Below are 25,498 nucleotides of genomic sequence, written 5' to 3'. Positions count from 1 at the left end.
CTAATGTAAACTCTTCTTGACAACCAGAACACACTTCCTTATCTCCACCAGAAGGCATCAGCAGACCCCAATCCCACCCCTACCCAGAGGGAGCTCTTCACTTCCTGAACTCCCAGAGCGCCTTGCCCATATTACCTGCATAGTTTTTTTCCACTTGTTCTTTTAAGTTTCTGTGTACCTGTGGTTTGGCCTCTGTGGTCTTGGAAGGCTAGAAGCCCACGCTGTTCATTTTTTTTACCCACAGACTTAGCACAGTGCCTTCCAGCCAGCAGAGAGCACTGTGGCCGAGCAGTTAAAAGGACGGGCTCCCCCTCCCAGTCCTGACTCCCACTGTAGGGCAGCCACTCACTAACAGACTACCCAGAATTAGTCACCTCGGCTTTCCCATCTGGAACCGGGAGATCCACCTACCTGTGGTGGACACCTGGCATTTTATCCACCCTGCTCTTCCCAACTCCACCCTCCAGCCAGTATGCAGGCCCAGCAAGGCCCCTGGCTCCCTGGTCTCAGAGTTCGGCATAGGACCTAACTGGGCCAATCAGGGCCTTCCCTGAGATTTTCTGAATTGGGTGTGGGGATAAAGAGTGGGGAGAGCAGAAAAAGCGGCAGAATATTAGTGCAACTGTGAGACAGGAGATGAGAGCCCTAGGGGATCATGTTTCTAGGAAACATCTGAAGAAGGCCCATCTGAAAATGAAGCCAACATTCCCGCTGAGAGAAGCCAGGATCAGAAGTGGAGAGCAGATGGAGGAGGATTTGTGTCCCTGGTTCCAGGAAGTCCAGCTGCACCTGGGACCTTCCCGCAGCTCAGGACCATCCCTTTCTGAACCAAGCATTTCAACTTCTTCCTGCCAGATCAACGCTTAGCACAGGGCCTGGCACGTGGCAGGTGGGCCACAAAAATGGCAGTCAGTAGTCCCTTCAAACTTAAGCTGAAAATATGAAACACTGAGGAGCGGTGCACGGTTTTCCCCAGTCTGAAAACCCCTCTCCTTAAGAAGGTGCTAAAGGCTCCACGTGTTCTCAGTAAAAGCCCAGGGCACAGGAGGAGAGGTCGCCCAGGGAAGACACCATCTCCCTTGAGCTGGGAGTCTGGAGGTCAGCTGCCAACTATGCCCTCTCCAGAGGTGTGAATCAAAGATCCCCTATGGGAATTGTGCAAAAATTTACTGGGAGTCAATGCTCAGCTAAGATCTAGGGTGGGGATACCCAGCTGCTTCCTCCTTTATTAACAGGAGGGGACATTATGGGGTCTGGAAAATGCTCTAACATCCAGCAGCTTGTCACAGGGAAGCCACCTATACCAACTGGCTCATTCACTGTCTCAAGTGGGACCCAAGGCCTGGGTGTGGTGGCTCATGCCAGCTCATGTTGGCAAAAGCCAACACCGGGCTGCCCAGAGGGGCCTTAGGCAGGGAGCAGCCAGCACCCACAAACATCCAACAACCTCTCCTGAAGCTTCCCCAGCCTACCTCCCCAGACAGCACTGGGAAGAAAGAGCAAGAGTGGCTGCTGGCAGAAAGGGAAGGCAGGGAGGAAGAGGAAACAGCCCCTGAGAATATCCACAGCCTCAGCGGTAGCTCTCTGGCTAACAACCAAGAAGTCAGAGGGACAAAAGAGAAAGAAGAGAGAAAGTAAGAGAAGGGAATGAGTACTTCCTGAAGCCTGCTGTGGCCTCAGCCTATCTTTATTGATCACAATAATCCTCGAGTTAGAGCCACCATCATCCCATTTTCCAGATGAGGAAACTGAGGCTCAGAGAGCTTAACTTTGCCTCAAGTCATCCGGCAAGCAGCTTAAAGCCAGGACTCCAACTCTAGCCTGTCTGACTCCAAGAATGCAAGCTCTTCCCACAAGTATCCAGGCCCTCTGCTTTGCCAGGGGCTGCAGGGCTCCAGCCACTAGCTCCCCTGCGAGTGGGACTGCAGAGCTATCACCACACACCAGTCACAGTGGCCAAGTCCAGCACACAGCACACATGCACGTGGGTGTGCATTCCAGACACAAGGCTGCCCAGCCCTCTGTTCATCAGATGCTCTGCAATTCCCACCTCACTTCCAACTGCTCCTCTCCCACACCTGCAGCCTGTTCACCCCCCACCTCCACACAGAACCACAGAAACACACCCTGCCATGTGACTGAATCCAAGCAGAGCCCAGGTCACCAACAATACTTCCAGGTGACCAAGCTTCCCTTTTGCCTGCAGCTCTGTGTTAGCCCAGGGTTTCAAAGCTGACATGGGCCCTTGCTGCCCTGTGGATTTGGTTTCTCTAAATCCAAAGTGCAGCAAGGCCCATGTCAGGTCCACCGTCCTAGCCAGACTTCAGTACCGACGCCTGAACCCCTAGCTGACTGCTGTGCTCACACTCGCCGCCCATGCTCTCTGGCTTTCTTAATGGGATCTGAGGAGGCAAGGCCAGCAGAAAGCTCACCCACTTTTAGGGGCTGCCTGGAGCCAGCACCCATAACTTGGCTCTATGATGCCTCAACAAGAGGCAGACAACTCAGAAGCAAGCAAGCTGTCCTGAAGACTGAAGACATCCCTGGGGTAGGAGGTCCTGCCTCCCCTCCCACCCAGCCCTCTGCAGAGCACTGATGTCTAGCCCCTGTGACTCTACTTAACACAGGATAGGAGGTCCTGCCTCCCCTCCCACCCAGCCCTCTGCAGAGCACTGATGTCTAGCCCCTGTGACTCTACTTAACACAGGATAGGAGGTCCTGCCTCCCCTCCCACCCAGCCCTCTGCAGAGCACTGATGTCTAGCCCCTGTGACTCTACTTAACACAGGATAGGAGGTCCTGCCTCCCCTCCCACCCAGCCCTCTGCAGAGCACTGATATCTAGCCCCTGTGACTCTACTCAACACAAGACCCTCGTGGCTTCCAGCTCTTTATTAACTCATGTTTCAACTCCCATACCATCTAAACTCTTGAAAACACAAGGGCTCTAAAACGCTTACACAGCTTATAGAGTGGTCTCAATTCTTCCCACTACCAGTGTGACATTTTTAAGACTTATGCCTTCATTTCTAAAATGCCACCTGCAAACACACAGGATAGGGTTCCTAACTCTGCCTATTAAATGATTAAATAAATCGAGGTATGTCCATTCTACAGGACACCATATATATTTTAAAACAAAAAAGGGCCAGGTGTGGTGGCTCATGCCTGTAATCCCAACACTTTGGGGGGCCAGTGTGGGAGGATAGCTTGAGGCCAGGAGTTTGAGACCAGCCTGGACAACATATTGAGACCCTGTCGCCATAAATTTTTTTTTTAATGTAGCCAGGCATGGTGGCACTTGCCTGTAGTCCTAGCTACTTAGGAGGTTGAGGTGGGAGGATCACTTGAGCCCAGGAGTTTGCGGTTTCTGAGAGCTATCATCACACTGCTGCACTCCAGCCTGGACAACAGAGCAAGACCCTGTCTCTAACAAAAATAAAATTTTAAAGTAAAAAATAAAAAATAGGCATTTGAGCTGACATAGCCGAATGCCCATGGTATATTGTGGAGTGGGAAAATAGAATTCACAGAACAATTTGTATGGTGAAGTTCAAGTTCCATTTGCATGATTAAATATATGACTCTGTATATTTGCATATGCCCAGATAAGGGTCTGTTAGGATACAAAGCAAGTAGTGAACAGTGGCTACCCTGGTGACTCTGCCCACTTGCAAGTCTTTGCTAAGAGTATGTTACTGTTTGTTTGTTTGTTTGTTTCTTTGTTTGTTTGTTTTTTGAGGCAGAGTTTTGCTGTCACCCCGGCTGGAGTGCAGCGGCACGATCTCAGCTCACTGCAACTTCCGCCTCCCAGGTTCAAGTGATCTCCCGCCTCAGCTTCCAGAGTAGCTGGGATTACAGGTGCACGCCACTACGCCCGGCTAATTTTTGTATTTTTAGTAGAGACAGGGTTTCACCATGTTGGCCAGGCTGGTCTCGAACTCCTAACCTCAGGTGATCTGCCCGCCTTGGCCTCCTGAAGTGCTGGGATTACAGGCGTGAGCCACCACACCCAGCCTAAGAGTATATCACTGTTATAAATTTTTTAAAGCAATACAAAATAGTCCCTGTGCACCAGGGCTTAGAAAAGGACACCAGAAAGTCCCCTAGAAAACTCTCCCTGGCTGTTCTAAGACTCCAGCTCTGCAGATGAGGTTCTGAAGTTGATGTTATGGTACAGTTTTCTCAGGAATCGGTGAATATAGCCACTGAGTTGAGCACTTTTCCCAGAGGAAAGCTCCCAAAACTGGCTCCACTACACACCCCTCTGTGAATTCCAGGATTCCAGGCATCCCCATCCCACTGGGAGAAGGTAGTCTGGGACCAGTGAAGCCTTCCAAACAGGCCCACAGACTTAATTTGCATGCTCCCATTCTTTTATTTATTATTATTATTATTTTTGAGATGGAGTTTTGCTCTTATTGCCCAGGCTGGAGTGCAATGGCACAATCTTGGCTCACTGCAACTTCTACCCCCTGGATTCAAGCGATTCTCCTGCTTCAGCCTCCCGAGTAGCTTGGATTACAGGCATGTGCCACCATGCCTGGCTAATTTTTGTATTTTTAGTAGAGACGGGGTTTGTCCATGTTGGTCAGGGTGGTCTCGAACTCCCGACCTCAGGTGATCCACCCGCCTCGACCTCCCAAAGTGCTGGGATTACAGACGTGAGCCACTGCGCCTGGCCTGTTCTCATTCTTTTAACAGGTGGCCTAAGATTAATGGTCTATTTGTTTTGTATTTTTATTAGTTACTTCACCTCATACTGCAGCTAAAACAAACGTATGCTTGTGCATTCAGTTAGTCATGGTAAGTAAAAAATATTTTGTGCAGTCAGAAGGGAAGTTTAGGGATCTTTTTCTCTATGCACTAATTGGGATTAGTGTGTTCTACTGAAGGGTTAAAGAGAACAGCAGTGTGTTCTTTATTCCACTCTAGTTCATCACTCAGGGCTACGGAGCAACGATTTGAAGGCAGTTTTATCCAGCACAATTAAATCAAAGTTCCCAGGGCCTATGGTCATTAGACTCTGTGGGGAAAAAAAAAAAAAAAAAAAAAAAAGGCATCTTTTCAAAAGTGAGGCCTTTTCAAGAACTCTACTATGTGATACAAAGTTCTGAAGGGCTCCAGGTACCCCATCAGCCTCACATCACGGACTGGGGAGGGGATTTTGCACACATCTTGATGTCTCCATTTGCAGCTTGTTCTCATTGGGTGAGCAATGATTTTCTAACCTTGCATGGTTTTTTGTTTTTGTTTTTGTTTTTGTTTTGAGACAGTCTCACTCTGTCACCCAGGCTGGAGTGTACTGGCGTGATCTCGGCTCACTGCAACTTCTGCCTCCCAGGTTCAAGGGATTCTCCTGCTTCAGCCTCCTGAGTAGCTGGGACTACAGGCACCCGCCACCATGCCCGGCTAATTCTTGTATTTTTAGTAGAGACAGGGTTTCACCATGTTGGTCCGGCTGGTCTCGATTTCCTGACCTTGTGATCCACTCGCCTCGGCCTCCCAAAGTGCTGGTATTACAGGCGTGAGCCACCGCGCCCGGCCGTGTTCATTCCTTTTTTAAAAAATGCTCTTCAAGGTAACTCTTGAAGAAGGTACCAGAGAGTGACTGTCTGCCCTGCCCCAAGCTGTACCCTGATCGCAACTTGCTGGCCTACAGGCTGTGGGACAGTTCAGGAACAGCACTCTTTCCCTGCCCCCTCCCACCTTCTCACTTCTGAAATGGGTGATGGTCTTGGGCTCCTCTGAAAGCCTCCTCTAGCTGCAAGGCAGGCCCTGGCCCCATCTCCAAACAGGTAAGGACAGCCTCCTGTACCTCTACCTGCCATGTGCAGCCTGGCATCTCGGCCCCTTCTCCAGGAGGCCAGCACTTGAGGTCCCCAGCTGCACCCTCACCGCTCAGCCTGCCCAGTTCTTGTGTCCCAGTTGGCCAGTGACCACTGGTGCTTCCCCAGAGGTAAGACAGGCGAGTGGGAGGTAAGACTCAGCCCCACTCCCATCCCTACCATGCATTTTAGAAACATTTCAACCAAGGTAAAAGACAGTAGGGTTTAGAGGTGACCAGGAGAGTGCATCCCAAAACACTCCCTGAGGAAAGTGGGAGACACAATGTGAGGAGCTGCTGCTCTGCATCGTGTGACCAAGCAGAAACCCAGCAGAATTTTCACCAGAATTCTAACATTGAAAAAAATTCCAGCGGTGGCTCATGCCTGTAATCCCAACACTCTGGGAGGCCGAGGCACGTGGATCACCTGAGGTCAGGAGTTTGAGAGCAGCCTGGCCAACATGGTGGAACCCCGTCTCTACTAAAAATACGAAAAGTAGCCAGGCATGGTGGCAGGTGCCTGTAGTCCCAGCTACTCGGGAGGCTGAGACAGAATTGCTTGAACCTGGGAGGCGGAGGTTGCAGCGAGCTGAGATCACGCCATTGCACTCCAGCCTGGGCAACAGAGTGAGATTCTGTCAAAAAAAAAAAAAAATTCTTTCCTTTCCATAGTAAATTATGTAGAAGACATTTTCCCTAAGCAGCACCTGGAGGAGGGGAAGCTCTGACAAAATCCTGGCCCAGATGGAACCACTAACTGCACCAGCCTGAGCCCCCTCTTTCCTATGCTCCTTTAAGAGAACTTCCACCAAGACAAGAAAATCCTGTTGAGAGAAGAGCTGGACTCCAACAGTGAACTATTCTCCTAAGGCAGAATCCTGCAAACACGTGCAAATCCACACTCATCCTTTTGCTGGTGAAGAGAGAGCACTAATGGCAGAATGTACATACCCAGGATCTAGAGTCAGATGGCCTGGGTTCACACCCCAGCCAGGCCACTTCCTAAAATATGACCTCGGCTTCCTCACTTGCAAAATGGGAATCATGATCATAACACTGGCTACCTACTAGGGTGGTTGGGAGGATTAAACGGTCATACACATAAAGCATTACCGTTCTGCATCATAGTGGCCCTGGAAAGAAATCTACAAACTCCAGCTCTTCCCTTGTGTCTGCTCCTGCTGAGGCTCTGAGAACTCACAATAACAATAATAATATAGCAGCTAATATTTATCAATCACCAAGCGCCAGGTACTCAGTGCAAAATTTAAAATTTTTATATATATACACATATTTATTTATATGTATGTTAATCTTCACAGCAACCCAATGAAAGGGGTACTATTATTACTTCTAGAACCTACCACACAGACATGTTAAGTGACTTGCCTAAGGTCACACAGCTAGTAAATACTAGACTCTTGTAGGCAATTGTAAATCTTAAGAGTCATGAAGATTTTCTCAAAATACCCAAGTTTGGGAGTTATAGGATCCTGAGGCAGGGCAACCTTGCTCTTCCTGAAGTGCTGCAATGCAGCCCCCACTCAGCGAATGAGAGCCAGGCTAAAAGGACGCCTTCAGATTAGGCTAAAATACAGAAAGATGTTGGCCGGTTGTGGTGGCTCATGCCTGTAATCCCAACGCTTTAGGAGGCCAAAGCCGGCAGATAACCTGAGGTCAGGAGTTCAAGAGCAGCCTGACCAACATGGTGAAACTCCATCTCTACTAAAAATACAAAAATTAGCTGGGTGTGGTGGCACGCGCCTGTAATCCCAGCTACTCAGGAGGCTGAGGCAGGAGAATCGCTTGAACCTGGGAGGTGGAGGTTGCAGTGAGCCGAGATCGTGCCACTGCACTCCAGGCTGGCAACAGAGTGAGACTCCGTCTCAAAAAACAACAACAACAAAACCCAGAAAGGTATTTAAGCCAGTATGTTCTATCAGGCAGCCAGCTTCCCGCAGGCCCAACAGAGAAAGAAATGAAGGCAGGGGAGGCCCAGCCTTTGAAAGTTCTTCTCCAAAGCTGCACTGGCTGTTTGAGATGCAGGCCACAGCACCTCATGTATAGAGAGCTTTTGGGTTAATGGTGAACCACCGGATCCTGGATTACCAAGACCAAACAAAAAACAACATCCCCAGAAAAGAACAAGAGGAAAAGCTGACCAAATGGTAAAGAGAGGGTGCAGAGGGAGAGGTGAGCTGGGCAAAGAATCTGATAGGATATCTGGGGCATTTGATCACCAGCTCCTGGAAACATGCTTTACTTTATTTTACTTATTATTTGTTTGTTTGTTTGCTTATTTATTTATTTTGAGATGGAGTCTCCCTCTGTCACCCAGGCTGGAGTGCAATGGTGCCATCTCAGCTCACTGCAATCTCCGCCTCCCCGGTTCAAGAGATTCTCCTGCCTCAGCCTCCTTAGTAGCTGGGATTATAGGCATGTGCCACCACGCCTGGATAATTTTGTATTTTTGGTAAAGACAGGGTTTCACCATGTTGGTCAGGCTGGTCTCTAGCTCCTGACCTCAAGTGGTCCATCCACCTCAGCCTCCCAAATTGCTAAGATTACAGGCGTGAGCCACCGCGCCTAGCCTTACATGTTTTATTTTAAAATGTAACCTCCGCTTTGATGAAAAATAGTGAGACCCCTCCCTGGGTCCACAAGACTGACTCCCAGAGTTACCTGAAACATGGAGGTGTGTTGTACAAGGAGCTGTTTCCAGCCTGCACCTTGTATTCCAGGACCGAGGGGCACTCTCGGAGGGCAAACCCCAGCAGGTCATCACGGACAATCACCACAGTGACCCCAGCAGAGCCAACATTCTTCTGGGCACCAGCAAAAATCACACCAAACTTAAAAAGAGAAAGACATGCTGCTTAAGAAGGATTTGGCCATTTTTCATACATGTATGCAAACTTCCCAACTCTTCCCGAAGCACAATTTTTTTAAGGAAACGACTCTATCCTGTGTAGGGAGCAGTTCATGCTCTAAAGCAATCTCCACGTGGACAGCAAACCCATACTCAGAGTTCCAAAGCCTGAGGATGATCCATCAGCCTGGTCCTCACCTGGATGGGGCTAACCCAAGCCCATCACTGCAAAGTCCTGGCACATATTCACATTTGCTCTGCACACCTCCTTTCTACCCCCAAAGTAGAAAGGAGTCTTTAAAGTAGGGCCTCTAACTCTCCCTGGTTACCAAGAGAAGAAACATTTTTTTTTTTCTTTTGAGACAGAGTCTTGCTCTGGCACCCAGGCTGGAGTGCAGTGGTGCAATCTCGGCTCACTGCAACCTCTGCCTCCCGGGTTCAAGCAATTTTCCTGCCTCAGCCTGCCGAGTAGCTGGGATTACACCATGTGCCACCATGCCCAGCGAATTTTTGTATTTTTAGTAAAGACGGGGTTTCACCATGTTGGCCAGGCTGGTCTTGAACTCCTGATATCATGATCCGCCCTCCTCGGCCTCCCAAAGTGCTGGGATTACAGGCCTGAGCCACTGCGCCTGGCCAAAACAGATTTTTTAATCTATTTATATCTGTATAAAAGAACAGTCAGAAGGTGCTGAGAAAGGGACTGCTATGACAAAGAGAAGGGATGGGACAAGCTGCCTGAGGGAGAAGAAATTATAGAAAACAGAGGCTTAAAGGTACTTTAGGTAATTCTGTTGTACAAGATACAGAACCCTCTCCCATGCCTCTCTCCATGAAACCCTTAGGAAAATTGAGCGTTGGCAGGAAGTTGGGGGTGGGGGAAAGTAATTTATAGTTATTTAAAATTGCCAGTGCCTGGCGATAATAAAAAGCAGACCATAAACCAAATACAGTATATCTAAACAATTATTATTCAGCCTTTAAAAAGAAAGGAAGTTCTGACACACAGTACAACATGGACGAACCTTGAAGACATTCTGCTAAGTGCAATAGAACCTTGAAGACATTCTGCTAAGTGCAATAAGCCAGACACAAAAGGACAAATAGTACATGATTCACTTCTAGGAGATACCTAGAGTAGTCAAATTCACAGAGACAGAAACTAGAATGGAGGCTGCCAGGGGCTGGACGGTGGGGAGAGAGGAAATTAGTGTTTAATGTACAGATTTCATTTGGGAAGATGTAAAAGTTCTGGAGATGGATGGTGGTGATGCCTGCACAACAATGTGAATGCTCTCAATGCCACTGACCAGTATACTTAAAAATGGTTAAAATGGTATATTTTATATTAAATGGTAAAATTTGTTATATTTTATCCCAATTAAAAAGGCAGAATACCACTCAGTCAGTTCAACTGTTGTTCTTAGATTCTTTACCCGCATCGCCCCCTGGGGCATGTACCTACAGCGCCGGTCCCACTGCCCTGCCTTGGCAAGCCACTCATAAAACGGTATCCTGTTGATGCTTTTGGAGGTGGGTACCAGGCAAGGGGAAGCTCCCTCACATAGGTCCCCTGGGCTTGGGATAATCTGCATCTGCTCTTGAAGACAAGTCTCTCCCCGTCTGTTGACCAAACACGTTTCTAAGAACCACTCTCAAAAGCAGGTAGTTCCCCAAGGACTCGAGTGGGACCCTGTGAGGCAAACATCACCACGAGGCTAGTAACAGCAGGACTCAGGCACTGCAACAGCTGGGAATTCGCACCTGGCAGCCTGCTCACTGGCAGCTGCACTGGCTCAGGGGTTCTGCAGGCCTCAAACACCCATGGTTCTTCCCGCTCTTGTATATATTAAAATGTCCCTGCAGAAAACGAGTCAGTGGGTTCCCCCCACCCTGCCTTTTATACTCTACCTTGGAAACATCCACTGGCTTGGACAGGAAGTTTGAGGACATGTCACAAACCAGTACTGCTCCCTTGACATCGGGTATAAAGTCAAACTCCACACCATGCACCGTCTCATTTGCGCAATAATACACGTAGGAGGCATCTGGGTTGAGGTTCCAGGTGCTTGGATCTGGAATTTCTATCACAGAAGACAAGTTTGAGACTTTGCACTTTTCACTCTCCTCTTTCCTTACATAGATGGGAGTCAACCAGGAGACTGACAGGCCTCCCCTAGCAGGGAAAGACTAACTGACTCCAAAGCATTGCACGAGTGAAAGCACCCTCCCAGCCTCATCCTTTGTTACCATCGTTACCAACATCCTGAGAGGATGAGCAATCCAACCTTTCGACTTTTACTGGGAACAAATCATCTTCAAAATGGCATGGGAAGGTGGGTATGGTGGTATGTGCCCATAGTCCCAGATATTTAGGAGGCTAATGTGGGAGGATCACCTGGGCCCAGGAGCTAGAGGCTACAGTGTGCTATGATCCTGCCTGTGAAGAGCCACTGTACTCCAACCTGGGCAACATAGAAAGACTCTGTCTCAACAAAATAAAATAAAGTAAATTTTTTCAAAAGGCATGGGAGATATCTCAGTTTTTACTTGTCACCCAGTATCCATCTATCCTACATCCATTGATGGACTGGTAGCTTCTTCTTGGAACCCCAGCCCTCACCCACTCTCAGCCCACATAGTTCCAGGGGAGCCAATGAAACCCACAGCCCAGAGGTAGAATGCAACTCAGGCATGGCCACAGGGACTGATTCAGAATGGGGCACAGGACATGAGACCCTTACTGGGAATGTTCCATAAAGGCACTGAAGCTTGGGAGAATATAAGGTCAGGAGCAGCTGCAGCCACCTTTCAAGAAAGGGACAGCTTTTTCTGCCTGTGGAGCCGCCAGGTCCTGGAGACATTGTTGGGGCCTCTGATCAAGCCATATCTAAAGCCAAACCAGCCCCTGGACTTTTTCAGCTAATTAGCTGAAAAACTACTGCTAACTACTGACTAGCTTCTGCAAGAAGAGTATGCATAGGCCAGGCACAGTGGCTCACGCCTGTAATCCCAGCACTCTGGGAGGCCGAGGCAGGCGGATCACCTGAGGTCAGGAGTTCAAAAGCAGCCTGGCCAACATGGTTAAACTCTGTCTCTACTAAAAATACAAAAATCAGCCAGGCGTGGTGGCCAGCACCTGTAATCCCAGCTACTCGGGAGGCTGAGGCAGGAGAATCGCCTGAACCTGGGAGGCGGAGGTTGCAGTGAGCTGAGATTGCGCCACTGCACTCCAGCCTGGGTGACAGAGCAAAACTCTGTCTAGAAAAAAACAGAAAATAAAATAAAGTAAGAATATGCATAGGCTCTAGTCTTAGCTAGTACAGCCACCCAATCTAAATGGTAATGAACTAACAACTGTCAAGGGGAGAAAATAATTGAAAACTACAGATTGCCCTGGGTCGGGGTAACCCACCATTCAGCATGTCACCACCCAGCTCAGCTCCCAGAACTTACTTGTATAACTCCCAAGTTTAGGGTGAACGATATTTATAGTCCCAAACTTCTTGGCTTCTTCTGCGGCCTTAGCTGACCAAGCTCCTGTCACCACATAGTCCGCACACCTTCCTGCTTTCAAGCCAATGAGGTTTAAGGGGACAGCACTGAACTGGCCGCACCCACCTCCTTGCAGAAAAATCACCTTATAGTTGTCTGGAACAGCTCTGGGCAGAAGCACAGGTAACAGTAAATACATAAACTCATGTGGTCAAAGATTGAGAACAAGTGATGCTCTACCAAGTGCTTTACCTTGGGTGGATTTACTACAAGAAATATGGTAATGTTCCGATACTACTTTGTCTTCCCTAATTCACTCATTTATTTATGCAATCCTTGGACAACTATTTACTGGAGACTGTGTTGAAAGCCTAGGGTTACTGTTTGACCTGAAGCTCTTCCTCCTCTTCCTAGTGACAACAGCCTGATGTTCCTTTAGGAAATTACCCCTCTGCCACTCTCAGTCGACATGGTTCAACTGTGGTCAACCCTGGCTCAAGGGGATGAGCACCTGCCCCAGGCTGGCCAATGGAATTTGGTACTGAGACCTTTACTCAAACTTCTAGGTAAGGAAAGCTGTTTCTATTGAGGGAAAGAAGAAACTTGTAGGAGCTAATCCTGCAGCCAGTGGTGGCCACCCAGTGAAGAGAACACATAAGAAAGCAGAGCCAGAAGATGGGGGAAAATCACCTTCCTGCAGTCATTTAGAAGCACCTAAATTCTCCTGCATTTATCTGTTAGGTGAGATAATACATTTCTTTTTTACTTAAGCCAGTGAGTTGGGGGTCCTATAACTTGCAACCAATAATCCTGTGTTATGCACCATGCTATGAACCAGGTGGATGTTGGGCAGGGAGTTTCGATAATGTTTTAGGCCTACCCATGAAATCATGTATCTATTATACATCAAAATAAAAAGCAAAATTCTTTGACTCCAGGATGAAAAAGTAAGATAATGATGAGAATGGCTACAGGCAGTAGAAATAAGCCCAGCTCCAAAAGGACAAGGCCATGGAAACTGGACCCAAGCCTTTGAGTAAGGTCAGAGCCTGGGAATAGGTGTACGGAAGCCAGATGGCCAGGGAACAGAGCTCCAGCAAAGATATAGAGGTAAATTAATAAAGGGCAGGGCAATGTGGCAGGGTCTTGGGGAATGGGGTGGCAGGAGTGTAAATATCTTGTCCTGAAAGATGCATGGCCTATATTCAGTGCTTAGTAGGATAGCAAGCAACCAGCAGGTCTTAGGAGACTCTGGCCATGAGGTTCTTAGCAGCTGGGAAGACTGATAACCCAAGACAGAGTTCCAGGTTCACATTATTCAGATGCAGGGCAGTTAACAAGGCCAAGAATTAGATGGAAAGAAACCAGGCCGAGGTCTAGGTACAGGTATACAAGGTAGGAACCAGGTTAGGAGAAGAAAAGATAGGCCCTTAAATTGAACTGGGACCCCAGTCAGAGGAAGTTCATAGCCATGTGGTCAAATGCCATCTCTCCCAGGCTAATGTTCCAAATACCCACTCCATGAAGGACAGGATTTTCCTATGAATGTGACATGATACTCAGCAGGCCAATGGACGAGAGAAGCCAAGCAGATGGCTACCAGCTCTGAACATTCACATTGCAATTCACGTCTACGGCTCCTCACAGAAATATCACCAAGCCTGCCCCATCTGAATCATTTTATCAAGCAATTTGAAAAAGAAAACTTGAAATAATCAGTATAATTCCAATTTTGTTAATGTAATAATGCAAAAATGGGTCCTAACATATTAGTGATTATCCCTGATTAGTGGGGTTAAAGTTAATTTCAGTTTAGTTGTGAGCTACAGTGTTTTTCCTACCATAAATGTGCATTATTTCTGTGAGCAGGAAAAAAAAATGGTATGCTTTCAAACTTGCTATATTCGTAGGTTTATGTGAACATGTTTATATAATATATAAAAATCTCTCCTTTAAATAGCAATCTATTTAAGAATAAGGGATTCTCTGGATAGGAAAGGCAGTACAGATAACCCAGGAGATTTCGTCTAAGCAGCAGTTCCTACAGTTCAGAACTCTTACAATTACCCAAAGAGCCTGTTAAAAATAACATCTCTCCAGAGATTCTGATTCAGCAGGACTAAGTGGTGCCCGCCACTTGATTTTTTTTTTTTTTTTTTTTTTGAGACGGAGTCTCGCTTTGTCACCTAAGCTGGAGTGCAGTGGCACGGTCTCAGCTCACTGCAAACTCTGCCTCCCTGGTTCAAGCGATTCTCCTGCCTCAGCCTCCCGAATAGCTGGGACCGAATAGCTGGGAATACAGGTATGCGCCACCATGCCCAGCTAATTTTTTCTTTTTTTGTATTTTTAGTAGATGGGGTTTCACCGTGGTAGCCAGCATGGTCTTGATCTCCTGATCTCACGATCCACCCGCCTCGGCCTCCCAAAGTGCTGGGATTACAGGCATGAGCCACCTTGCCGGGCCCCACTTGAATGTTTTAATATTCCCCCTAACCAGGTGACTCTGACAGATCGTATGAGACTCAAACTTCGAGAACACCTGAACTAGTTTATAGTCAATTATGCTGACAAAGATGACCATTTCTTTGTCATTTACATCTCTTTCATGCCAGTTTAACTGCCACAGTGCTGAAAAATCTTTCCTAGACACGATTTCAAATCTTTGGAAATATCACATAAAATAAAAACAAAAACGTATAAACACGGGATGGGGAACAAATAAAAAGCATTAGGTACGAATAGTGAATTGGAGAGAATCTTACAAGGATTATTTTAAATTATGAAATATTCTGAACAAACAATAGAGTGTAGAAAATACTGGAAGACATCCAGGTTTAGGAAGTATCTAACAAAAGTAACATGATTTGGTCTTTTTTAAACTTACAGCAATTCCCGCACAAGATTCTCTGTATTGTTAATAATCTTGGCAAAATCTGATGACCTGTGACTCATTTCTGTGAAAGGAAAGATAAACAACAATAACAAAAATTCCAGCTCAAAACCAAATGAACAGAAATACCTACGAAATTTGCAAGTAAACAACAATACAGGGAAATTTCAGTTATTCTGCATTCAAATTGTGGGCCAAGGCTCACTTAGTTTAGGGGACCATCCAAACTGATTTTCAAATTGCAAACATTTTAGCTTTATAGTCATGGCAGAAGGATTTTTCAAGTGGTACATTCATTGAGCAAGCTATTTATTAATTCATCACTCCATGATGCTCTCTGTGATTCTTCTTACCATCTCTTTCTCACAAACAGGAATCCATGTGCAACAGTTGCCCTTTAGGTCTAGAGCACAAAATTCCATGCTGTGATCTCACTTCACAGAAATCTAAGTATATGTCCCAAACCAACAGGAACAAAATTTAACAGAAATAAGCAATATAGTTAACCCTATGGTCTCTTAATACCATGCAGTCTTCAGAACCACCAAAAATAAAAGAAAATAAGTTTTAGAATGCAGAGGTCCTCCTCCCAAAAAATATAGGGGAAACTTAATAAGATTATCAATCTGCGAGGTCTTCATAAAAGGCTTATGTACTTTTAAACTTTAATGAGGTTGTATTTAAGTACAATAAAAACTGTAAATTGAATGTAAAGCAATATTATAAATGTTTGGAGGCACTGTTATGCAAATATACAGTATCTTCTGATCCTAAATCCTATGATTAGCAAAAACCAATTATGACAGGGTAAGCTGAGATGTCAGAACCTCTCACCAGCATTTATGCTATTTTCAAAATGGTTTCTATCAGACATGCAACCCAAGCTATTAAAGTTTAAAAATGTATCTATAAAGGCCTATAGGAAGACCCTATAGGCCCTGTAATTCTATATTTGATGCATTTAAATTAGTTCCCTTTGGGCCAGGGCTCAGTGGCTCAAGCCTGTAATCCCAAAACTTTGGGAGGCCAATGTGGGAGGATGGCTTCAGGCCACGAGTTTCAGATCAGCCTGGGCAACAAAGTGAGATCCCATCTCATGGGATCTTTAAAAAATGTTTTAAACATTTAAAAAAAATTAGCCAGGTGTGGTGATGTGTACCTATAGTCCTAGCTACTCAGGATGCTGAGGCAGGAGGGTCACTTGAGCCCAGGAGTTGGAGGCTGCAGTGAACTATGATCACGCCACTGTACTCCAGCCTGGGTGACAGAGCAGGACCCTGCCTCTAAAAAAAAAAAAAAAAAAAAAAAAAAAACTTCCTTTGAAACACGGACATTCACAGAATTCAAAAGTAAATCTTACCAAGAACACTAATGCCAACTCCTTTGTAGTCTAATAATTCCTTTTGTATCTCTAACAACACCTAGAAAAAAATAAAGGAAAATAGGGTTATTTAAATATGTTCTGCACTGCTTTCCCTCTGCACATACAAACCTGACAAGGGGACAAGGAAGGGTCTACAGTGAGGTCCCCAGGCATCCATCCCCACCCACAGCCAGTCTTCTTCCTTCCCATGTCCACAAAGCCAGCGATTATGCAACTTACACACAAGGTAAGCATGAAATTAGGCAATGTGACTGATGTTGATACACTTTTTCCAAAGGCCCGAATTTACCGATTCCCTAGAAAATGTCCCCTTCGCAAATCTCATTCACCACTCTCCTAAAGCTAAAGTAAAGAATGCATAAAGTTCTGGGTTAAAGGGACAACGATAAAAAAATTATGCCCAGATTATACAGGTAACTCAATTTTCCGATCTCTTTTGGTCTAAGGTGCTAGACTGGGAAGCGTGGGGTGGGCAGGAAGAAGGAAGAGCCTGCTGTGAATAAGATTTGTCCCAGGGTGCTGCAACAAGACTGGCACAATGTTGATAATTGTTGAGTCTCAGAGATGGGTCCTTGGAGCTTCATTACACTACTTTTATCTTTGTGTATGTGAGGATTCCCTTAATAAAAAATAAAGAGAAAAAGAAAAGCTTTAAAAATGAACACAAAATAAGTGCAAAAGCAACCAGCCAGAGAAGGTCTACAGATAGGAGGCACTTTTTTTTTTAAGATGCTTGCTAAGGAGGGCATCATTAAAACACAGCTATAACCTAAACTGGATTGCAACTTGTCTCAAAAAACAGTATTTTAACAATAAAGAATTAGACAAGGCCGGGCGTGGTGGCTCACGCCTGTAATCCCAGCACTTTGGGAGGCCAAGGCGGGCAGATCATGAGGTCAAGAGATTGAGACCATCTTGGCCAACATGGTGAAACCCCGTCTCTACTAAAAATACAAAAATTAGCTGGGCTTGGTGGTGGGTGCCTGTAATCCCAGCTACTCAGGAGGCGGAGGCAGAAGAATCGCTGGAACCCGGGAGGCAGAGGTTTCAGTGAGCCGAGACCAAGCCATTGCACTCCAGCCTGGTGACAGAGCGAGACTTCTCTCAAAAAAAAAAAAAAAAAGAATTAGATTAAAAAAAAAGGCTGCCTTGACGACTGGGTCTAAGAATGTGTTATTGTTTTCTGAAATGTTGGATGCTTGTTAGCACCAGCTGATCAAATAAAATAGAGTGAATCTTTTCTTTTAGCAAAGAGAAACATTCATCTGTGAATAATCTTTGAACTTGCTCCTGAGACTGTATCTTTCTTATAGACAGCATTCATTGAAAACAGTTCTATAAAAGTTTATAACCAAAATAATTACAAAGAGTTTTAAAGACTCCTACTGAAAAATCACACCTCCCTAATCCAGTAGGTTTTTTTTTTTTTCCAGTTGAAGAATGCATTGCTTTTGTGGATCATAACCAATTTTTTTTTTTTTTTTTTTTTTTTTTGTTAAGAGACAGGGTCTTGCTCTGTCACCCAGCCTGGAATGCAGTGGGACAATCACAGTTCACTACAGCCTCAAACTCCTGGGCTCAAGAGATCCTCCCACCTTAGCCTCCTGAGTTGCTTGGATTACAGGCGTGCGCCACCACACCCAGCTCACGACTAATTTTTTTAATGAAACAGAACAGACTAGAGCAGGATAGAATACAAAATAGTGTATGTCACAGGTAATTAGGCTACACATTATTTCATAAGGCATTTATTTTTGTTACAATTGAATGTGTATACTTTGTCATTTGGTAAACATGTTTTTCACTGTAGGTTACAGTCAAAAGAAGTTTGAAAGCTTCTCTAATATTTACAATTCAACTAAATCAAGGAAACACATAAAAAGCAACATCTGCCTGCCCCCTCACCCTCCTGCCCCCCAGGTTACATGCAGTCCAAGGGCAAAAATCCTCCCAGAAAAATTAATAATAAATAATTGTATTACTGATGACAATTGCCATTACAATTATGTTAATAAATTAATAACGAATTACATAGGGAACAAACGTTGGGAACACTCCAAAACATTGGGGGTGGAGGAGGAGGCTACAGGAAACATCTCCACAGCTGGAGCAGGGAATCTCGCCTAAAATGAACTGTAAGCACTGAGAAAAAATAAGCCCTGTCCTCTCAGCTACTGTGAGCGCTGCCCCTAGAAAAGTAAGAAGTCCTTTCCCCTTTAAAATTGGATTCTCTGTTCTTACCACAACACAGAGGAGGCTCTGTCCCAGGGAGATTTCTACTCTGCTCAACAATTGATAATTGTAAAATACTTGGCTATGCCTCATGCTGCTCCAACTTATTATCAGCTCTATCCTAGTTAGAAAAATAAAAATCTAACAGCGGCGGCAGCCGCCTGACAATGGGCTCAAGGCACATCGGAGACTTTGCCTTCTTCACTACGGGTGGGGCTGGGGACGGTGGGTTTGGCGGGGGAGGGGAGGAGCCGGGCTGGGGCCTGGGAAGGCAGAGAGTGAGTTCCACCAGCAAGATCTGTTTGTGGCCCGGGAGAGAATTCAATCACTCGGTTTACTCCAGAACGAAATGAACAGGGAATTGGGTTAAGCAGCCCAAAGTCTACCGGAGTTAGAATACTCGAACGCCTTTAGGGGACAAGCAGGTTAAAAAAAGGAGGGGGGTGGGGAGAAAGGCTTTAGGAAAGGGTAGGTTCTATGGGGGACAAGGAGGGGAAAGTTGGACTGAAGGTTTTCAAATTTCCATTTCTGAAAAGCAGTGTTCCTAAGTGCTGGCTAAAGCAAACACTGGTGTAAGGCGTAGGGGGGCACCCACACGCGGACCTTTAAGTTTGCAATCCCTTTCAGCTAACGCGATCCACTGCAATATGCAAAACCTGTCATCGGTTCATTCCCGTTCATCACTCATTCACACTATGTCCATTCATGCATCCGCTCCACACTGCCCGGGCTCGCCGCACAGCTGCGCGAGGCGAACGCAGAGATCAGAGCTTTTTCTTTTTCGCCCCGACCCAGCCCCCGGACCGGCCCAGGAGATGGCACAGTCCGGGCGTCTGCAGGTGCGTGGCACCGGCGGGACAGCAGGCCCCGGCCAGCTGAGTCGTGCACTGCCTCGCACCAGCAGTCAGGGCCAGGGGCAGCTGCACGGGCACGCCTCGCCGAGCTTCCTCACCAACTGCATTCTTCCCGAAGCCCGCTTGCCGGAGCTGCTGATCCCGCTGTGCACGCTGATGCAAAGCGCCTAGGGGATTCAAGGCAGGGAGCGGGAATCCGAGTGCCACACGCAGGGATGCAAACCCACCCGCGTGCGTGCTCCCACCTGAACCTCACTCCCGGCGCCCGCTCGCGGGGACTTACTGAGTGCGGCAGCTTGGCGGGACCAGGCCCAAAGTTGACCACCTGCCTGGGGGCGTCCATGGTGCGGCGGCGAGGGCGGTGAGTCAGCCAAGGAGGACCGAACGCGTGAACGGCTGGCGTTCCTGGCCGCTGCGGTGAGAGTCTGCAGCCGGCTCCGAACCCCCGCCTTGCTCCAGCGCCGAGTCGGCGCCCCATTGGCCCGTGCTGTCGCAGGCCCTGCGCTAATTGGTTCGCGCGAAGGAGCTCGCATCCCCATTGGTCGCGCTTCTGAGCCGAGTCGGATCAGTTGCTCCTCCTCGCGTTTACTGTTTCAACCCCCATTTTTGATCAATGCAAGGAGCGCGCGAGATTGCGCCAGCCAGCCGAGCCGGCTCGGCTGCGCGCCCGCCCGAGGATTGTGGGCGGCGGGAAGAGGCTGCCCTTGCCAACCTGCCTTCGCCCCTTGAGCCCTCAATCTGGCCGGTTCCAGTCCTCCAACCCCAGAGGACCTCAGCTCCTGTCTCTTGGCCGAAAGGGCAGTTGCCGAGCAGATGTGTAGCCCCCATCCACCCACCTCTCCACCACCAGCCCCCAGTTTGGGCTGTAATGTATTTGTTCCAGAACCAGCAGTCACTAATCTACCAAACTTTTCTAAGCTCCCCCACGGGCGTCAGATACCCCAGTGGAGAGAGGGGACCCCCCAAGGCTGGAAGCGCAGGATGAAGAAGGGCCGGGGGTGGGTGGATACGGTTCTTTGTATTTGCACGTGGGTCCCGAGTTCCTGCAGGATTAAAGAACGGAGGTGGCCAAGGACGCAGGGAGGAGCGATAGCCTGGGAAGCGTGGATACCCGCCAGGCAAGTCCTTTAAAGTCGCTGATTCTCCATTTCCTCCTTTGTGAAACGAGTGAGCTGGAAACCTGCGACAGCTCTCAGGTTGCGCCCGCGCTGACAAGCTGTGAGTTTAGAAACGTGAGGAGATATTAACAAGAACGCGATACCCATAGGGCGCTGCAGCCCAAACCAGAAGGTGGCCCCTAGCCAGGCCAGGCGCAGGGCCAGAGCTGCTCAAACTTTTCCACAGAGGTGTCCTTCTCAAAAGAACTCCAGTGGAGACCCGCATGGGGTTCTGAAACAGAATACCCTCCCCCTACCCTGCAAGAAAGAAGTTCCTTTGAAGTCTGGAATTTCGTCATTTTTAAACTGTGAATTTTGCATTCTCTGCCATAATTTAACCTAGTTTCTTTTAATGTAAAAATATTTTCCCTGTCTGAGTAAAATTGATGCGCCAGGAATATATGCAGTCCAACTGCCCCGTTTAGAGAAGGCTTCTAACTGGACAGGGCTTTGTCTTTTGTTTGCTTTTCCTAATGAGAATATGGGCGGTATGGGGCTGAGAGCGGAGGCACTGCTCTGGATCTGGGAATTGGAGGACAAAGTTTCCAGAAAAAGGCAAAATGAACAAGGCCCCTGCGTTCCTCAGCAACTTCATTAAGAAAACCGCAACATTCAAGACAGAATAAATCTTAGCCCAGAAACTCAGGCATGCAAGAAGCGTCACATATCCATTATTTTACGTAAATAACTCAGTTATTATATATTAGTAGCTGCCCCTAGCAGCTTATCTACTGGAGACTAAGGGAGTCAGCCTTCATCCTTCCTGGAGTTAGTTCCTAACACCAGGGCTATACACAGTCCCATGTAGTGGGTTGGGAGAAGGGACGGCACATCCATTTGGTCCTCTGTTCCCAAAAGATATGGCTGAGTTGTTTCCACTGCCCAAGCTGATGTGGCTGCTTGGGTTGATGAGCTCCCTACTACTTCTGTATCCCACTAGGGGCACAGGAATTTGGGGTGGGGTGGCGGTGGCTATTGTCTCATCTGCTAAGACATCCCCTGCAGCCATTCCTCCCGGGGGTCCTGCAGTTTCCAAGATGGTATTCCAGGGACACAAGTCACACATACCCTCAGCCTCAGGACCCACTGACCTCTGTTTGTCTTCCTCCCGCCCCTGGGCAATCTCCTTTTCAGTCTAGAGAAAATCTGTCTTTTCCATGTTTCTTCCTCACACTGTGCCCACAAACACCTTAAACCAGAGCCACAAACTCAAATGCCTCCAGGGGCCACTCAGGGATATGAAACAAGTAGTGGGAACTGTGGCAAATTGAGTTCATCTGTCCATTTGTGGCACAAGTGCACGCGGCCACTGCACATTTATGATTCCCCCCATCCATGGGATAGGGTTGATGGCAGGAAGTGGCTGCTCAGACCGGCTTCATGTTTCCCAGCTCCCTTTGCATCTAGGTGAGCCACATGACTGGGTTCCCCCAGTGGGATGTGGGCCAAGTGGATGTGTGTCACTTTCAGGCCAGGGCGGTTGAGAAATGGGTGTGCTTCTCCACTTCCTTTTTCCCATTCCACAGGCTGAAAACAAAAAACTCCCTGGCCCCTAAGGACAGTGGAGACACAGCAAAGAGGGAGCCCCAGGTCCCTGAATCACCTGCACCAGACTTGTCATATGTAAGTGAGAAATCAACTTCTTTTGTGCTATGTCACTGAAATATGAGAGGCGATTTGTTACAGCAGCTCACATTATCCTAATTATTATGCCATCCTAAATGCAACAGCTGAAGTTCAGATCCAGCTGGTTGTTGCCAAGCAGGCAAATGAAGTTGCTTGAGCTATCTTCACATTTTGAAAGAAAACCCAGGAACCCAGATTTTTATGTGACACCTCATTTTTAAACATCTACAAATGTAGATTTCAGCAAAACACTGTACAGATCAATATTTTGAGGGGCAAACTCCAGCTTATCTGAGGCCTTATTGAGCCTACAGGTAACAAGCTCTCTGAAGGACTGTTTATAGTGTTCTGCCCCCAAATTTCCTCCAGTTCAACAAGGAACACCCTCAGCTAAGTGCTTGAATAAAGCAGCAGCAAAGGAGGAAACATAATTTAATCTCAAAATATTATTTTGTCCTTCTTGCCTATTTTGCACTGATCTATAAAGACAGTCCAGGCCGGGCACGGTGGCTCACGCCTGTAATCCTAGCACTTTGGGAGGTGGAAGCAGGCGGATCATGAGGTCAGGAGATCGAGACCATCCTGGCTAACATGGTGAAACCCTGTCTCTACTAAAAATACAAAAAATGAGCTGGGCATGGTGGCGGGCGCCTGTAGTCCCAGCTACTTGGGAGGCTGAGGCAGGAGAATGGCATGAACCCGGGAGGCGGAGCTTGCAGTGAGCCAAGATCACACCACTACACTCTAGCCTGGGAGACAGAGTGAGACTCCGTCTCAAAAAAAAAAGACAGTCCAGAGGAACCCCTGCATGTGGGAGGGATCCTCCCCTCTTAGTAGAGTCTCATTTAGCAAGTACAAAGAAGCTTCTTTATGAAATACATATTTCGTAAAAAGGCAGAAATTCAATTTTCACAAATATTATTCATTGAGTACTTCTATATGTGAAAGATGCTGGGCTCTGCTGCGATTGCCAATCAGATCCAGCCATCCTGTTTAGAGAGGAGTGAGAAGAGAAGTAGGCAACATGAGCAGGGGAGAAATTCTGTTTGGAATGAGACAAGATTATATCTGCTGCCCTTTTTGTAGTTGGAGCTAAAGATCCTTTTCCCTTATCATTATTCCCAGAGAACGTGAGGAAGGGAAGATGGGCACGGTGGCTGACGCCTATAATCCCAGCACTTTGGGAAGCCTAGGCAGGCGGATCACTTGAGGTCCGAAGTTTGAGACCAGCCTGGCCAACGTGGTGAAATCCCGTCTCTACTAAAAAAAAAAAAAAAAAAATTTAAAAATTAGCCTTGCATGGTGTCTCGCACCCGTAGTCCCAGCTACTCAGGAGGCTGAGGGAGGAGAATTGCTGCCCCCAGCTCCAGCAACCACCATTCTACTTCCTGTCTCTATGAATCTGACCACTCTAAGTACCTCCTGTATGTGGAATCATACAGAATGATTGATCCCGGGAGGTGGAGGTTGCAATGAGCAAAGATTGCACCACTGCACTCCAGCCTGGGTGACAGAGTGAGACCCTGTCTCAAAAACAAACAACAATTTTAAAAAGTGGGAGAGAGGCAGTGATCATAGTTTATGTAGCAAAAAGAAACCAAAAGTCAAAGTCCTATTACTTTCTTTATTCTGACCCCAACAGATAGGAAAAGATATCCATCCTACTCTCTTTACCTCAATTTATTTCCTTGCCTACTTTGCTTCATTTCTTTATTGACAAAATATGCATAACATAAAATTTACCATTTTCAAGTGTACAGTTAAGTGGCAGTAAGTACAGTCATATTTTTGTGCAATCGTCACCACCATCCACCACCAGAACCTTTTCATCTTCCCACACTGAAACTCTGTACACATTAAACTATAACTCCCGCCACTCCCCAGCTCCAGCAACTACCATTCGACTTCCTGTCTGTATGAATTTGACCACTCTAAGTACCACCTATAAGTGGAATCATAAAGAATTTGCCCTTTTGTATGACTGGTTTATTTCACTTAGCATAATGTCTTCAAGGTTTACCCATTGTGCTTCACATTTTTTTTGTAGAGGTAGGGGTCTCGCTATGTTGCCCAGGATGGTCTCGAATTCCTGCCCTCAAGTGATCCTCCCACCTTGGTCCAACAAAGTCCTGGGATTACAGGCATGAGCCATTTTGCTGGCCTCATTTTGCTTTATTTTTAAAGATTAGTATAGATCTTTAAAAGATCTTTAAGCTTCGCACAAGTGAAACCCCTAAAGAGGTTATTTAAGAGGCATGCTCTCTGTGGACTAGTGGGCAGAATTACACAGGGGATGCACACTGCTTCTACCTCTTACATCCTAAAAAGATTTCAAAGTGGAAAAAGCATCAGAATTTATTTTTATTTTTTTTTAGAGAAAAGGGCACAACTCCTGGCACCATCTCTGTAACGAGTTTACACACTGGTATTCTCCACTCCCAGCCCCGCTGGCTCTGCTCATACGCGTGTGCATTTTTGGGATCAGCACTCTTCATGAGGGCTGCCTCACAGAAGGGTTCCACATGGAAGCCTGAAAACTAGCCACAGACCACTCATTTCACCACCTGTGCAAAGTCAACACATGCCTATTTCAGACAACCATCCAGGCTGTTTGAGAACGACTTTTGTAGAGTTAATAATCTGTGGGTTGTTTTGTTCTTTCCTTTTCTTTATGAGGCCAGAGGAAATACTAAGGCAAAGCACAGAGAGAGAAAATCCAGGGATGATGGGAGCAGAAGCCAGTTCAGGATGTGAAAATTCTTGCTTTTTCCTCTTCTTTTTCTCATGCTTCAAACTGAGTGCCAGCTCCAAAGAACCATGCACACTGCCTCAGAGATAAGCAGGGACTGTCATTTAATTGTATTGTTTGGCTTATGTCTTGTACAGAAAGGCAGCAAAGATTAATTAAAAATAACAAGAATTCAAAGCTGCTGGGGGTGAGAGGCATTTCTGTAACCATCAAAACGAACTGGGCAGGGGCAAGGGGAGCAGCTGGCTTGAGGGGAGGGAGCTGGAGGGGAGGGAAGACTGGCTCAGCATGTTGTGGTGTGTGCATCTGAGGCATATCCAAGCAGGGTGTGTGTGAAGATTTTTTAATGACGTAAGAATACGCCTCATATGAAATATCAAAATGAAAGAAAAAGCTGCTTCTCATCAGCACAACAAT

At 46.9% G+C, this 25,498-nt stretch overlaps 1 protein-coding gene across 1 annotated transcript in view; it reads right to left on the bottom strand.

Moving 5' to 3' along the window:
* Nucleotides 1–20,548, bottom strand: part of PSAT1 (phosphoserine aminotransferase 1) — a 33,552-nt gene extending 13,004 nt beyond the window's left edge. Inside the window, exons 1-6 of the mRNA XM_019033894.4 lie at nucleotides 19,833–20,548; nucleotides 16,440–16,500; nucleotides 15,074–15,143; nucleotides 12,151–12,356; nucleotides 10,606–10,778; nucleotides 8,508–8,677 (exon numbers count right to left, since the gene is read on the bottom strand). Of these exons, the coding sequence (XP_018889439.1) occupies nucleotides 8,508–8,677; nucleotides 10,606–10,778; nucleotides 12,151–12,356; nucleotides 15,074–15,143; nucleotides 16,440–16,500; nucleotides 19,833–20,027 (875 nt within the window). The 5' untranslated portion in view covers nucleotides 20,028–20,548. The remainder of the gene's footprint in view (nucleotides 1–8,507; nucleotides 8,678–10,605; nucleotides 10,779–12,150; nucleotides 12,357–15,073; nucleotides 15,144–16,439; nucleotides 16,501–19,832) is intronic.
* Nucleotides 20,549–25,498: the final 4,950 nt, after the last annotated feature.

The sequence above is a fragment of the Gorilla gorilla genome, chromosome 13 (genome assembly GCF_029281585.2).
Source record: "Gorilla gorilla gorilla isolate KB3781 chromosome 13, NHGRI_mGorGor1-v2.1_pri, whole genome shotgun sequence".
NCBI lineage: Eukaryota > Metazoa > Chordata > Mammalia > Primates > Hominidae > Gorilla > Gorilla gorilla.
Note: the sequence above shows the minus strand (reverse complement) of the source record. Positions and strands in the feature narration are given on the sequence as shown.